General features: G+C 43.0%; 1 protein-coding gene across 1 annotated transcript in view; it reads right to left on the minus strand.

Annotated features, from left to right (window-relative positions):
- The window catches only part of CCN4 (cellular communication network factor 4), a 35380-nt gene extending 22712 nt beyond the window's left edge, over positions 1-12668 (minus strand). Inside the window, exon 1 of the mRNA XM_068155498.1 lies at positions 12410-12668. Within this exon, the coding sequence (XP_068011599.1) occupies positions 12410-12457 (48 nt within the window). The 5' untranslated portion in view covers positions 12458-12668. The remainder of the gene's footprint in view (positions 1-12409) is intronic.
- Between the last annotated feature and the right edge of the window lie 3290 nt (positions 12669-15958).

A 15958-nucleotide genomic window follows, 5' to 3' on the forward strand; every position in this document is an offset into this window, starting at 1 on the left:
TCAAACCCCATATTCACAGAGCCCACAAACATTAGCTCCCCAAACCAGAAGGGAAGATACACTGCCTTCTTTTTTTTAGTGGCTTTTCAGAAGAAAATGCCTGGAGTTTACATTCTTTCTGCTACATTTTTCCTTTACTGTTTATCTTTAAGAGTGATTTATATCCACATAAATCCATCCATATACATCCATCCTGTGTTCTTTTTCAGGTGATTATCTGTTTCAGGGTAAATGTTGATTCATCATTTCATGCAGCAGATCTTAGTAGCATCAGATAATCCATATAGGTAGCAGTTTGGCAAAAAAGAGTGAAAATTGTAGGTAGTGTACATCACTTGAAATTTAATAGCAGTAAAAGGAAATAAGATGGCTACAAAATCTTATGAGATTAAAAGATATTAAAATATGCACTGAGGCTGCTGAGAGGCAGCATGTACATTTGTAACACTGAGATCATTCAGAATGACTACTACTCAAATACCTCATCTAGATTTATGCAACATTAGTGAGAGGGAACAAAAGAATGATTGTGTCTGAAACAGTTCTTCAGCACTTAGCTGGGGTTCATCAGGAATTTCCCATCCAAAATTTCCTTTGCAGCTCCAAATTTAAGAGAAGGCCTTTTCTTCTTCTTCTATTATTATCATTAATAGTTTGGCTACTTGATAGCATTCTTTAAAAACAAAACAAAACAAAAAACAACACTCCTTGAATACAGATGTAAAATATTCACCCTGACGTTCTTCCACAATTGTCTTTTCCTTATCTTGTCAGGGACAATTTCTCTACATATTGTCTGGATTTCCATGGAGTGCCATATTTAAATTGCTATGGTCCTGAAATGGAAAGGATCCTTCTTTTGTCTGCTAGCTCATGTCTAGGAACATATTTTTTTTCCTTTCCTGAAAATCAGCAGAGCTCAAAATATTTGGGCAGCAACACTTGGATAAAGTCAGTGTAAGTACACATGGCTATCGCAGCAGGAATTTGCCCATCTCCTACTCTGGGGCCCCACTATGATGAGAAGGTCACCTGAGGATGGGGGTGCATGGACACCCAGTCACCAGTCTAACTGCTTTGGGCAGCCTCACTGCATAGCTGCAGGAAGCAGTGTGTCCTGACAGGATAACACGAGCTCCTCTCACTCACATTTTGGCTGCCTGTAACAGTAACTGAACAAAGTCTGAGGAGCCAGCAGGATCACAGGGAAAGACAGCCAAAGGGAGCTTGGAAGAAAGACCATGCTTGTAAGACTCCCATGCAAAGCTGCATCAATGGACTGATCCAAATGACTTTTCTAAATGTCACTTGCTTTTTTAGCAAGAATTGGTACAGGACAGCAGACAGCAAAGTGATAACTGCATCACTTTCATTTGCTGTGAAAAAGGAGAAGGGAGGTGATGAGTCCCTGAAGAGCAGGAACAGACTATTCCTGAAGAGCTGGAGCAGAAACAGCAAAACCAGCAAATTCAGGCAATGGGAAGTAGGGGGCTCAGAAGAGGTTGGAGACAGCTCTCAAGAAAAGATTGGGGGTTGCACTACAAATACTATTCCAGTTATACTTGGATCTCAGATTCTGTTTAAATATATAAGAGAAAGACCCCAAAAACACCTACACCTTCCTCTTCATCCCAAATGAAGCTGACACATTGCAAATGTGAAAGGAAGGAAAAAAATAAGAGAGAGGCCAGTAGATTTTCCCTTGGATTTTACAAGACTTTGGGGACAAAATCATTGCTTTCAAATTAAATACAGTGGAAACTACAAGTGAGGAAATGAAAACACGGTCTGGCACAAATTCATGAAGAAAAAAGAAAAGAAGTGAAGTTATTAGTATAGGAAAATTATGTATGGTGCTGGAGAATGAATCTTCCTGCCCCTGAAGTCAGCGGAAACAGAACTGAGATTCAGGGCTTTGGTAAAATGATGCCAGAAAATGAACTAAAATAACTGGTCTGAGCAGTGAATGTGAAGGCTTGAAGGTATCAGCTCTCTATGTGGGAATACACACGCAACACTTGCACAAGAAGGCAAAGCATCCCATGTTCTCCTTCCAGGAGGAACTGCTCATGGTGCAAAGCAGCACCTTTCAGAAGGATGAAATCAGTGAGCAACCCTGTTTTGATCTTTGGCCCGAGAGATTAAATGATTGTCCCAAAGCAAGCAGGATGTCTGTGGCAGAGCCAAAAATAGCAGTTAGGTTTCATGTTCCTACGCTGTAACCACATCATGATCCTTCCTACACACAGCTAATGAGCTATATTGTTTAGTTCTTACTGGATGTAAAAAAAAAAAAAGTAATAAATAAATGGTTCCACTGAGCTGGTTCTCAGATCCTGTCACTTCAGCAAAGTCAGCTGCTCAGTGTTTTATCTGTCAACCATCACATGTACCTTGTGCCTGCAAAAGGGCAAGACACTTTCAACTCTTCAATATCTTCAAAGTCAGCAAATCAAGGGTGATCAGCACTTTATAACTTGATGTATCTGTGCAAAGTGAAGAAACGAGTCCTGCACACAATTCACTTTTGCTTGAATGCAGCTATGATACCTGCTGGGGCTCAAGTAAAATAAAATAAAATAAAATAAAATAAAATAAAATAAAATAAAATAAAATAAAATAAAATAAAATAAAACAAAATTAAATTAAATTAAATAAATCAGAGCTTCACCACAACCTACTGATCTGGGGATTCCTGCACCCTAGCACTGAAGTGCTTTGGCAGGTCACAAGAAACTTGCTTGAACTTCATGTCCATGAGATCTATAAGCCCTCCCAAAAACCATACCATGTACAATACTACTACTTTCCATACTAAACAACCCCAGCTGGAAAGTGGCAACATCTCAGCCCTTAAACAGTTAATGCTGCTGTTTTCATAGACAGAGGAGGATATCAGATATATGTTTTGTCTCCAGAAGGATCAAGATGAATATCTACTTATATATGTACTAACATTTTTGCTGTCTTTGAATAACTGGTGTTGGCTGCCTCTAGTTCACAGCAAGCCAAGCAGGAGCAGGAGCCTGCACACAGGCATAGGTTTGGTCTCTGCGATGCAGGACACGCGAGGGCAGTGTTGGTGCACAAATGACAAGGGTGTGGTGCTCCCCAGCAGCCCTTCACAGCACCTTGCTTCCTCTGAGCATCCTCCTGGGCCAAGGCTGCCCACAGACACGATTTGTGCCAGAAAAAACACATTTGGTAAGCGCATGGGGAGGGAGGTGCTAAATATATCTATACATGCACAGCTCCAGCCCTTAAAGCAGTTTTTCTGAGAAAGCATTCCCTGTATTTTACAGGGTGAACAATAAAAAACGTATCGACACCTTTATGGTCCTAGAGTCATGTGGGAATGAGGCAAGTGCAAATATTTAATTATTCCTCTATTTAATGGTACAACCAGCTAGGGTGCAGAATTTTTAAAGGGATCTCAACTGTGCTGCTGTAGTATCCATTTATTCCTCTAATCAGTATTCCAGCTTTCCATACAATACTCTGTAAACCAATTTAATATTGCTGGGAGCAGGAGGGAGAAACAGTTAAATATATGGTGCAAACACCTCCTAGAATGCAAACAGATTGCTTATATGACATGTATGGAAAGATTGAAAGAAAACATAAAAATATAAAGGAGATGTGGGCATATTCATATGTGTATTACATAGAAACATGTGCAAAACAGACAGAACTAAGCATATTATCTTAAAAAAAAAAAAAAAAATTAAAAAATCAGAAGCATCCTATCTGAGCCTGAAGCCAGGCACATAGTGCATTGTTCTACCACAAGCTCGGGAGTTCACCCACACTTGAGCAGCTCTGATGGGTGAGGAATTTGCCAGCCTTTATGAGCACAGACATATCACTTGAATAGAATAGAATAGAATAGAATAGAATAGAATAGAATAGAATAGACACCTCATCAAGTCTCCTCCTAAACACCTCCAGTGATGGTGACTCCACCACCTCCCTGGGCAGCACATTGCAATGGGAAATCACTCTCTCTATGAAGAATTTCTTCCTAACACCCAGTCTAAACCTCCCCTGGTGCAGCTTGAGACTGTGTCCTCTTGTTCTGGTGCTGGTTGCCTGGGAGAAAAGACCAACCTCTGCCTGTTTTTGGGGAACTCCAGTGCACTGAGGAATCACAGTACAGGCTTGAATGTAAAACACAGAGAAATAAGGCAAGTGACTCCCCAAAATCCACTACTTCATAGGCACAAGCTTGCAGCTCCTCTGACCCACATGTATGTTACAAATGTAGTTTTAAAATGTATGCTTGGCACTCTAATGAAAGACTGAAAATGAATGGTGAATGTTCTCCATAAGTGGATTGCAGTGTTAAATAACAGGGGTGTCGTTGCATATTTAGCTACAGTAATTGCAATGTCTAGGGTCAAATGTAGAAGAAAAACTCACAGGAAGAAGCCAACTAAATTTACCCACATTCTGGGTATCAGCCCACACACAGATGCTATGGGTATGAAGTAGTCTTCCAAGACCAAGATCCAGGAGGAAATACTGCTGGTAGTGCTTATAAATAAATCACCTGCTGAACAGCCCAAACTAGTTAATGGAACCTGGATACTTTCCTAATTATTTTCCCAGCCTTTTTTTCCACATAAAAAAAGTAACTGAAGAGTTTTGTAGTGTAATCCACTTGCAGATTCTCAGCACAAGCTGCAGATTTTGTGGTTTGGTCTTTCCTTGCTAAACAGCTAAAATGACCCAGCTGTTACCCTGAAAGCAGGGACTCAATAGCCTGCGGACAGCCAAGTGTATGTGGCAGCCACTTGGATGAGCACTTAATTCCCTACACATGGATTTTGAATGTCTCTGTCTTCTTATCAGCCCAGATATAGGGGATTCTTTTTGTCACAGCAGATATAACCTAGCAATAATAAATGTGAATCATAGTCTGCTTGGTCATCATACACATCAGGATTTTGGTGGATTTTAAAACCCGCAAAGGAGGATCCACAGGGTCAAGAAACACAGGTGAAAAGTGACATCTTACACTACAAATATGATAGTGTCATGGTCACCACTTACCAGGCATAGCAGTGAAATGACACCAGTGTTTAAAGCACAGCCAGGAGATACTTTAACATAGTGATGGCACCTCTTGGTGAAGTTATCGGTCCATCTGCAGAGCCTTGATTCATTAGTTGTCTGCATAGTACAAGAAGTCTGGCCCCTTCATAGAATACAAGTTCACCAGAGTCACTGCTTCAAGTGATTACTCATCCACAAAATGCAACAAATTTGGTTTCAGAGAAGCCATTCTCCCTTCTTTTCTGTATAATCATCTTTCACAAGCCAAATGTATGTATATGGAAATGAGGAAACTTCAGCAGAATGAAACAATCTGCACACATCTTGCTGTCTTTTGTTACTCTAAGAGCTTCAGTAGGAAAACACCAAAAATGATGTAAAAAATCTCTGAGTCATCTAGAATAAATCTGCTCAAAGTTCTGAAATCTCCATGAATTACACAGTTCTTGGTAGCACATACTGAGTTTTTTGTCAGATACTGTACAGAAAGACAAAATTGCTTACTGCTACTGACTTTACTGCCTTCTTTCTGCTATATACAGATACTACATATAGTAGTTCCGTGTTTCTAAATTAATTAACTCAGTCAGACTAGACAATTGCATGACAGAGATGTAATAATAAAACCAATGTTTCATATCTATCTGGAAGCCTTTCAGTGGAGATGATTTCAGTATGCCATGAAGGGAAAGGATGGGCTCATCTTAAGCTGAGCAGATTGTTTCAGCTCTAAGAAAAACATGTAAAAACAGTCAAAGCATTGCAGGCATTGCAAGTTCTGCTCATCTGCGTTGTCAATGATGATGGACCAAGTGACCTTGTTATGCTAACCTGTCAACAAGCATGAGATATTTCTTCTTATAACTCCTTTTGAATCTTCAAGGTGAGTTCTTAGGAGAAGGTCCTTTTGCAGGGCTGGAATTGCTCCATGACAGTAAAGACCAAACTGCGTACCTGTCCAGCAACATCAGGATCCAGGTGACTCACAACCCTTCATGGATGATGTATGAACCCACAGTTATTTCTGAGATACCACTCAGGTTTCGCTTTAGGCTCATGGCACACCATCCTGGAGTTCATGAAACTTGGCCTTCCAACTTGCTCATCTCTCATTTGCTTTATAGGTTAAGTAGAATGACAGATGCAGACTAATAAAACAGAAGAACAACATGGGAGCTATTGAGGAAGAGGAACACAGGGATGACCACAGAGTCCTGGAATGCATTACCAAACCAAGCTATTAGAAATTCTTTATTTGAGTTGTGCTGCAAAGCTTAGCTTAAGTGTTATCTTCTTCCACAGCTGTTTCAGCCTAAAGGCTCCCCTTTCCTTCCTCATCCACAAGAAGAATTACTTGTAGAGCAGAACCAGATGTTGGCACCCACAGAGGTGCCTTTCTCCCTTCTACTTTCCCACACATAGCCCAAATGCAAAGATTACAACTCAAAGCCCAGCAGCAGGCTATTAGAAAGCACAAGGGATTAAGAGGACTCTAGGAGGTTCACCCAGGATGTCAGAATAAGTAGCAGAGGGAAACATAAGGTTTTGGTATGGACTCAATAAATAGTAGAGGCACCAATAAAGATACCTCCCAGAGCTAGGAGACCACCAGAGTACAGGAGATCCAGCTAGAAATCCCAGAGCAACACTGGAGAAAATCTACACAGAGCTTCTAAAGCAGTAAAATCAGAGTTTCTTGACCCAGAAACACATCTGTGAAAATAAATCCGTGTGATTCCCCTGCCAACCTGCATCAATGGGAGGCTGAAGTTAACTCATGTCAGGATATGGCAGACCCTGGGTGGGGCAAAACTTGGAAGAGGGCGTGATGAGGAAACTAAGCACTGTAAACCCACTTCAAAATCCTGGGTCTGAATCCTTGGTGGACATCAGAACATAGAAAAAAAACAGATGGGTAGGCTTTGGACTCATCACTGCCAAGCTGACAGCTATCAGCCAAAGCTTCTATTTAACAGAAACAGAAAAGTCTACTTTTAACATAAACTCCCTAAGAGTTGAGTTATACCATGAGAAAGCAAAGAGGAAATCAGGAGAAGCATTTTAATACCTAGTGCCTACCTGCACCTCATTATGACAAACTTAAAGCTGAAAGAGTGAGGAAACTTTACCCTGCTTTTTTGGGTCACAATGTGAGACACTGTCAGGTTTGATATTTAAATATATCTTCAGTTGAAGCTGTGGGTATTCAACTTCTGCCAGGACACAGTTGCCAATGCTCATATACATGGTGTTTTTGTTTAAAAAAAACCCACCTTCATTTCCACCCATGTATGAGAGCCAGCACTGTCCAGGCAGGAATGCTCAAGACCCCCCTGAGACCCAGAGGCCATCCAAAAAGGCAAGTTCTCAGTAAGCTAAGTGTTGGCAAGATGCTAAAGCAACTCTTAACATCCCCAAAACGGAGTCTAGAGTTTCTGAAAAAAGTCAGACATCCCATGTAGGCATGGACGGCTCCTGAAATTTTTGACTGATGCCTTTTCATAGCACCTGGAGAAGTTAGGAGCAGTTAAACCTGCATGAGTCTTTCAAATAATAGGCTTCCAGCATCATCATGTAAACCTCACACTTTTCCTAAATCTCCAACTATGATTTCTAATACCATTCCCAGGAGAATTCCCACAAGCACTCGAGCTGCAGGCAGGACTGCTGAGTGTGAAATGTGGACAGAACCAGGGGCAGGGGAGGCACAAAGAAGCTGTGGCATAACTGTGAGATGGGTGAGGAAGACAATTCCTGCCCCAGCTCTGTATTAGTTAACTCTGGCAAAGAGATAATTGCACACTGGCAGATGATGGCTATTAAAGAAAATTCAGACACTGATAGGAGAAGTTATGAAGAAAATGCATAAAAGCCTGCTGCTCTCAGCAAAAGCTCTGTGTGTGTGTGTACTTTGGAGGAATCTTCATCAGAAACAGACTTGAGTCTGGAGCTCTGATCTATATGAAGCACATTCAGTGATACCTCCAGGATGTTGCCTTGGCAATGATCTTCTTGAAGGGACTGCCAAATAAAAGATCAAATTTGGGAAAGCCCCACTTATAATGCAGCCATACCTACAGGGATTTTGTCTACCAGCTTCAAGTCACAAGGTAGTCATTTGCATAGGTGAATCTCCAGTGGCTCTAACCAGAGTACTTTTAATTGACATCAACAATTTATGGAAGTGGAGCATATGAGCCCTTCCAAATAGAAGTATTTCAAGCCTGGCTCTGGTAAACAAACACTATCAAGAAACAGGAAATGCTGAGGCAGAGGGATAAAATACATCAACTTTGAACCTATGCTGCCTGTCTGTAGCCTTCCATTAAGAAGCACTCAACAGATAAACCTCCCCTGCCCTCGAGAGCCACAGGATTTTTGCAGGCAAGAATAAAGATGTCTGGGACCTCTAGTATTAGACTACATATGAGGTGGTAGCAAAGCAAATAGATAAATTAATCAGTTCATAGCTTGCTTGTTTGTTTTGTTCACATTGGTTTTGCTTGGAAGAATCCAAAGAAATTTGATCATTTTTTTCCCTCCATCAAATCCAAACATTTTACAAATTAAATTCTTGGCCTAATATCTGTGCCAATAAATCTTCATAGAATCATAGAATCAATAAGGTTGGAAGAGACCTAAAAGATTATCAAGTCCAACTTGTTACCCAAGACCTCATGACTAAACCATGGCACTAAGTGCCATGTCCAGTCCCCTCTTGAACACCGCCAGGGACAGTGACTCCACCACCTCCCTGGGCAGCACATTCCAATGGCTAACAACTCTCTCTGTGAGGAACTTTCTCCTCACCTCAAGTCTAAACTTCCCCTGGTACAGCTTGAGACTGCCCTCTGTTTTTGGTGTGTTTGGTGGGGTTTTTTTGTTTGTTTGTTTGTTTGTTTTGGGTTTTGGTGGGGTTTTTTGTTCTGGTCCCTCCTTATAAGAGGGTGGAAAAAAAGCCCTGCAACTCTGGTTCTTGAAACACTTTCCACACAGCCTGAGGCAGCCCTGAATGTGTGTAATTCTTGGAAACTACCTAGTGAAATCAATGATCACAAGGAGATGGTGTATAGACACTGTTTTTTGAACATCTCTCTCCCACCTCCTACCCATAAAGCCTGATGTTTGTATGCCATGACTGCTCTCACATCCAAGTGTCAATAACTGCTTACTACTTGATGTGATGAAGAACGAATCGATTCTTTGCTATTTGACCTGCTGCTCACCAGTACCATCAAAGGAGAAGTCTGCAGGTTTGCATTCATCTCCTTTGTATTATTTATTTTAGATTTTTATACTCACACACTACCCATTCCTCCACTTCTAACATTTTAGAAACCTCCAGTGCTGTTCTTTTCCCTATATTATGTCCTTTACTAACTTTCTACAAAGTGCAGTATTACTTTTCTAGTCATCATCGTGGATCAGGATATTTCATCCCATCTGAACAGGGGGGCTCAATCCATTGAGTCATCAGGACTAGAGCGTGAAAACCATGGCTGTGATTCCTCAGTATGCAGCATCCAGCCTTAAGGTCTGTACTGACTCAAGCTCTGAGAAATCTCAGCCTAGCTGATAGGACTTGGGCTTCCACTGTCTCTGTCCTTATATTTATGAAAAACAAACCAAAACAATATTTTAAGCAATCACCTTTTGATTGTGCAGTTGTGTCCTAGCAAAAAAAAAACCTGTTGATAAAACTGTTTAGGAGCTCAGTAATTGCCTGTAACTCAGCACAGTACTTGGGGGCAAGGCACGCTCCCACAGAATCTGATAGCTGCCTTCTGAAACACCCTTTGAGATGTGTCTGGCCTTCCCATACCAACTCCTCTTTCTTCATGGAACACATATGTATATTCCAGTTATATTCCACATAGTCATCCCTCCTCTTCCCCAGTGAAACATCTCTGTCCATATTTTTTCAGACATGTGAAAAGTATTAAGTTTTCAGGGAAACCGTGGGGCTTTGTTTGTGCACAGTGTGCACAGCCTTACACTGTCACTCTGCGGATTCACAATATCTCATACCATTTGCAATATTCCCTGCTCCTTCAGACACCCTTCCCTTAATCAGACCAAACTAAGCCTTCTCTTGCCCCAAAAGTCCTTTAAATAATAGATAGACTAATGCTCCCTCTCATCTGCTCTCCTCAGCCCCTCTCATTTTTTCCTTCCCTCCCTTAGGTACACCAGCGAGAAAACTGCCCTCCATCACCCTACCAAAACTGCATCACACATTCCAGTTCAGGTGTGGAGAAGACTTACAGAAAACCTGTTCATTACTGGAGAGAAATGATCCCTACTCAATTATTTCTAATCACAATCTTCTAAGGTCCAACTCTACAGGTGTGATCAGGAGGAGACAGTGCCCCTGGGATGTTCCAGATAGATACAGCTTCACCTGTTCCATTCAAAGGAGAGCTTGAACTGAAACAGTCAAGACCCAGAATTCTTTTCAAGCTATTTTAATACTTTTATGAGCAGTTTTTTCAGATACTCTCAGACCAAATATGCTGCCTGCAGTATTTGGATTGCACTTAGTCACTCACTCCCACAGCAGGCACATGTGTCTGCATGCATTCATGTGTCTTCATGCACTCATACTTACTTTCATGCTATTAAAAACAAGCAAACAAACAAAATAAACCCCACCATTTTTGATACCAAGAGAACCCAGAACAACCACAGTAAAATTTACAAGGCTCACACTAGTAACACTGTCTGGGGAGGGCCCTTCCCTCCCTTTATGTGACTTTTTTCTTGCTCAACAAAAATCAACTGAGGTAAAAATCAACTTACTTCAGAGAACCCAAGAGGAGCTTTTTGTTTGTTTCTTTTAGTTTTGTGTTGATTGTTGGGTTGTGAGTGGGTTTTTTGGTTTTGTTTTTCTTTTTTGTTGGTTTTGTCTTTTTTCTAGAAAAGGCACTATTATCAACCCATCTCTCATGTGCTTATCGCTTTGCCACCTGCCTTCACACAGGTGTGTCTGGTGCACCACAACACGCATGCTAGTTTCTTACTTTAAGCTCCCCTTTATCTCGCCACACACAAGCCAACCTCTGCTGCCAGAAGCCCTGCAAAAGCAAACCCCTTCTGTGCAAAGCAGATGCTGTTACCCCGCACGGAGGGAGCAGAAGCGATGCTCAGACACATCTTCACACGTGTCTGGTTCACGGAAAGCCCCAGCTTCAAGCCGAGCAGCCCAAGTGCAGCCCCGGATCCACCCTCTTGTATCTCTCCTTCGGGGTCCCCTAGGCTCCCCATGCCCCGAGTCCAGCGCTGTCTCTGGGAACGAGGGTGAAGACGAGGGACATTGCAGGTCCCGATGCTGACACTCAACCGTTCGCCCATGGGGGACAGGCGCTGCCCGCCCCCGCCGCCTCATTGCCGTGATCCTTCACCTTCCCAAACCCAGCACTCTCCCGCGAGGCTTTTACACAAGCTGGCAGCACGCACAGGGGGAAGGAAGGCAGAACGCAAACATTTTCGGAAAGGAAAGGTTTTCCCACAGAGTTTTTCTCAAAGAGGAGGGGAGGGAGAGGAGCTGCTGCCTGCGTGGAGCGCTGGCAGCTACAGAGGTCGGAACAGGGAGAAGCAAACCCCTCCTCCTCTGCTGGCCCCGAGGCAGCGGCCGCAACGGCACACCTGCAGGGAGCGCCCGGCGGCACGGTCCCCGGCCCGAGCCCCGGCCCGAGCCCCGGCCCGAGCCCCGGCTCTTCGCCGGCCCAGGAGCTGCTTCGGTCCCGGCCCGCTTTGGGCACCGCCGCCCGTCCGGGACCTGCCCCGTCCCCTATAATCCCTTCCCCTAACAGCTTCACCCGGGCTGTTCCGGGCAGGAATGGATGATCTTTTCCTCCTTCTTTTCCTCCACGATACAAATAGTGTCAATGAAAAGGAGAAAAAGAAAAGGAAAAAAAAAAAAAAAAAAAGGGGGGGGGGGGGAAGAAAAAAAGAAAAAAAAAAAAAAGGGTGGGTGAGGTGTGGGGAGGAAAGAGAAAAGGCAAAAAGGCAAGGTAATCATTAAAGAACCCCAGATCTCAGAGCTTACTCTATAGATTCACCTGGATGATAAGCAGAGGATGAACTCGAGACACTTCTGCATCTCTTCTCTCCCCTTTCCTCTCCCCTTTCCTCTCCCCTTTCCTTTCCCTTTTCCTTTCCCCTTTCCTTTCCCCTTTCCTCTCTTCTTCCATTTCCTCTCCTTTCCCTCCCCCTCACTCACATCTCCCACCTCCCCAAAGCTCACTGCTGCCCACCCTCTCACATGCGCCACAATCGACTCTCTCAACTCACCGTGCATTAAAGCTCGGTGTGTTTGCAGAAGATGAGTCTCTCCTGCAGTTTCCAAACTCACCTGCAAAATGCTGCTTGTTGCTAGAATCCAGGGCAAAAGCCACCTCATCCCTGGAAGCCAGGATTAAATACATTGATTGAACCCAGATTTATAGCCGTTTTGAACAAAAACACCACTTTGGGGAATGCAGAGCAATCCTGTACTGGCAGCCCAGCCTAGGCACTCTGCCTTTTTCTCTTGGCTCTTTAGGGATTTTATTAAAGACAGATCTGACGTCAGGATGAAGGACAAGCCCTGCATTTTTCCTCTGGAGAAACTTTTCCTGCCTTCACTTCTTCATTTTTGTGAGTGGTGTTGTCCCACCTCCTGCATTTCAGTGCATCGCCGTTAGCCAAAGGGCTCTTAAAGGGAAAGCTGCAGTACTGGGGTCCATCCTGCTGTGATTTTAGCAGGGACCAAAATGCTCAGAGCTTACCCCTCACACTGTTCACGATATTCAGAGTCTTACAACTTAGCTAGCACGGCAAGAAACGTTTACTCTGTCTTTACTGACTGTGATTACTCACCTGATGTGTGCAAATACACACATATTTATTTGATCTTTAAAACGGAGTGGCTTCACTTGAAGTGCAGAAGGACACTTGTCCTTTGACGCACCCTGCGACAGGCTGTCTGCTGGCTCTCTCGGGACCCCTGATTACAAAGCAACCCACAAAGGAGAGAAAAGGAAGGGCACACTATCCCCTGCCATGGTTTTGGTGGTGCGTATCATGGCATGAATCAGCTCCTGGGTCTGATACTATTTCTATCCTTTGCCAGCAGTGGGTATAACAAATCCTGCCCAGCTACCTGGAAGTGCAGATCCCACCCTGAGCAGAGCTAAACTCTCTGATCACCTAGATGTCTGTTTGTCATGATTTTAGATGGGTCATCTCTGATGTGTTTTCCTCCACTTACCTAGGCATGGGTGCAGTACTTTCCCTCACTCTTCTAAATCTGAATTTAAAAGAGCTTAAAATCTTAGATCTGTTTGGTTGGTTTTTAAATTGAAAATGAGAGCTTGCAATAGGAAGAAAAAAATTTATTGAACAGGTTTTAAATTCAAGAAAGAGTCAAGACCTGGGCTAAAATAGGTGTCAAGGTAAATGTAAATGTAGTCACAACCTCCTGTTTGATGTGGCAGACTGGGCAGTGATGGGCAGGTGAACACTCTGACAGCCAAACTGCTGAGCTTTGCCTGCCTTCTGTAATGCAGGTGTGCCAGGTTGGATGGGGGAAAGCCCTCTCCAGCCCCCTCAGCAGCCATCTGAGCCCTCCACGGTAGCTGGCACTGTGGTGGAGTTGTTCCCTAGACCCAGCATATATGAGTGCTCAATGTTGCAGCTGATGCCAGGTGAGAGGAGGCTGGGGGAGCTGTATTCCATATTCTTGCAGCTACATTCATCCCATCATGTTGTGTAATGTAACATGGTCATTTTAAAGATTTTTACACCAGCTGGACCAGGGAGCTCTAAAAGGACCTGACTTTTGTGTGATAGTCTGGACATGCAGAGGACCTGGGAAAAGATTCAGATGCAGCCTGGCTCCAAACTAGAGGAAGTGCCACCTTCTGTCTTCCTCTTCCAGCACCTTCACCTGTACCACAGCCCTTTCCCAGGACATACCACACTGAAAACCATGCTGGGGATTGTATTTTCTGTCAGATTCATCCAGGACTGTTTCTGTTCTCTTTCTTCAATATCATGCCTTCTCTTTCTGCACTTCATTTTATGTTCATTTGTTCCACCTTTCTCTGTTGCCATATTTCTCTCTCATCCTCCTCTGTCATCAGTACAGATCCTTCTACGTACACCAGCAACATTCAGTCACAGAAACATTCTTTTTCTGATGAGGAATCTAGAAGGAAGGCTGCTATCTTCATGTCACCCTGGTAGTGGTCATCTGCACATGACTTCCACTCAGTGCCTGACTTTGAGATCCGCATCCCTGAATACTTTGTGAAGTGGAAGGAGCATTTTGAGAGTGCAATTCCTCTGACCTAGGTGAGATGGTTTCTCAAATAAGAGGTGAAACTAGATGGATTAATCTAACGTGATTAGCTCAGATGTAAAGTAGGTGGTGTAGCAGATGTAAAAGGTGCCTTGTACAAGTCATATTTGCTGGCTTGGACCCATGCTAGCAATCCCAGAAAAAGTAGTACTGCAAATGGAAGAGGAACAATAGTTCAATGCTCCTCTGTTATTGGATTATAAAATCAGGGTTAAGAACACTTCATAAATGACAAGACAAATGGCAAAGTGTTGGATTTTTCCCCCACAATGTTAATTTATAATCTCATGCTCTTTTGGCTATTTGCCCTGCATATTTCATTCCCACCAGTGAATTCGTTAGATAATGCTGTGGTCAAGTGTGTCAGCAAGGATGGAGGCTTTGAGATGTGGACATCTGGCTGCTTGCAGCTCCACAGCTCATCTTATGTTGATTATGGGAGTTTGTCATGTGGCATTCACAGCTTGCATGAGACAGAGATCAGGGAGTGGGCCCACAGCTCCAGGGCAGGGGTGCTGAGACATCCAGATGCGCCAGTCACCTTTCTGAGTGATACCTGTGGATATGGCACATTGGTGCACATAGAGGAATAGAGGGGTGTAAAGTTGCTTCATTAAGTTTCAAATGAGATGGGCATTGTTTAACTCAACAGTGGCAGCAGCCTGCATCTTGGCTTCTTCTAGGGGCAATCAGTTCCCTCTAACAATGACAATGCTAAAAGAGAATATTCCAATCCTGTATCATCCTGGTTTAATCCTGGGGAGTCTTGTACTGGGTCCCAGTAAATAGAGGCTCTAAAGACACTGCTCTGTCTAGTTCAAAGACTTCAATTTAAGATCTTCAAATGATGGAAAATCCACTTCATGTTTTGGTGAGTTCAGTTATACTAGCTATTAAAAATTTGTGTGGTATTTTCAGTCTGAGTTTTCTAGTTTCATCTTTCTGCCAATGTCTGCCTGGCTGATGAGAATTCAGTACCTTCTTCCAGTGTGTAAACATACAGGGGTTTAGTAAATCATTGCTCTCTCTTCAATAAAACAAGGAAGCCACATTGCTTTTAAGTCTGTGTCTAACTGGTTTTCTGCACCCTGAAGCAATTTTCTAGCTTAAATGACTTCTGCCTCTTTACCTTTCACCTTCCATGGACATTACGTCTGCAAATGCAACGTAAATGCATTCATTACTTCTCAGTCACACTATCCACAGTGAACTGGAAACAGGTAGCACACCCCAATGCAAACTAGCTCTGCTTCTCTTAGCCTAGCACATTAATATCAGTCCTTCCTCAATGTGTCCCTTAGGCCTCTCGAACACATAAACAGGTTTTTGCAAGTTGACTACATTTTACTGTTTTTAAGACTAAATAAACTGGGAAATGGATTGATTCATTTTATGGTGTTTGGTGTATCTGACATTTTTACTGAAGACTGTAACTAGCCAAAGAACACAGTGACTGCTAAGAACAGAAAGAAAGTTTACGGAGGATGGATGCTGCTCCTGTTTGCAAATGTGTGGCAGGAATAGCTCCTGCCTATAACAGATTTATCTTGTAATAAGTGA

The sequence above is a fragment of the Melanerpes formicivorus genome, unplaced genomic scaffold, assembly GCF_026170545.1.
Source record: "Melanerpes formicivorus ecotype bairdi unplaced genomic scaffold, bMelFor1.0.p_v2 SCAF_32, whole genome shotgun sequence".
NCBI lineage: Eukaryota > Metazoa > Chordata > Aves > Piciformes > Picidae > Melanerpes > Melanerpes formicivorus.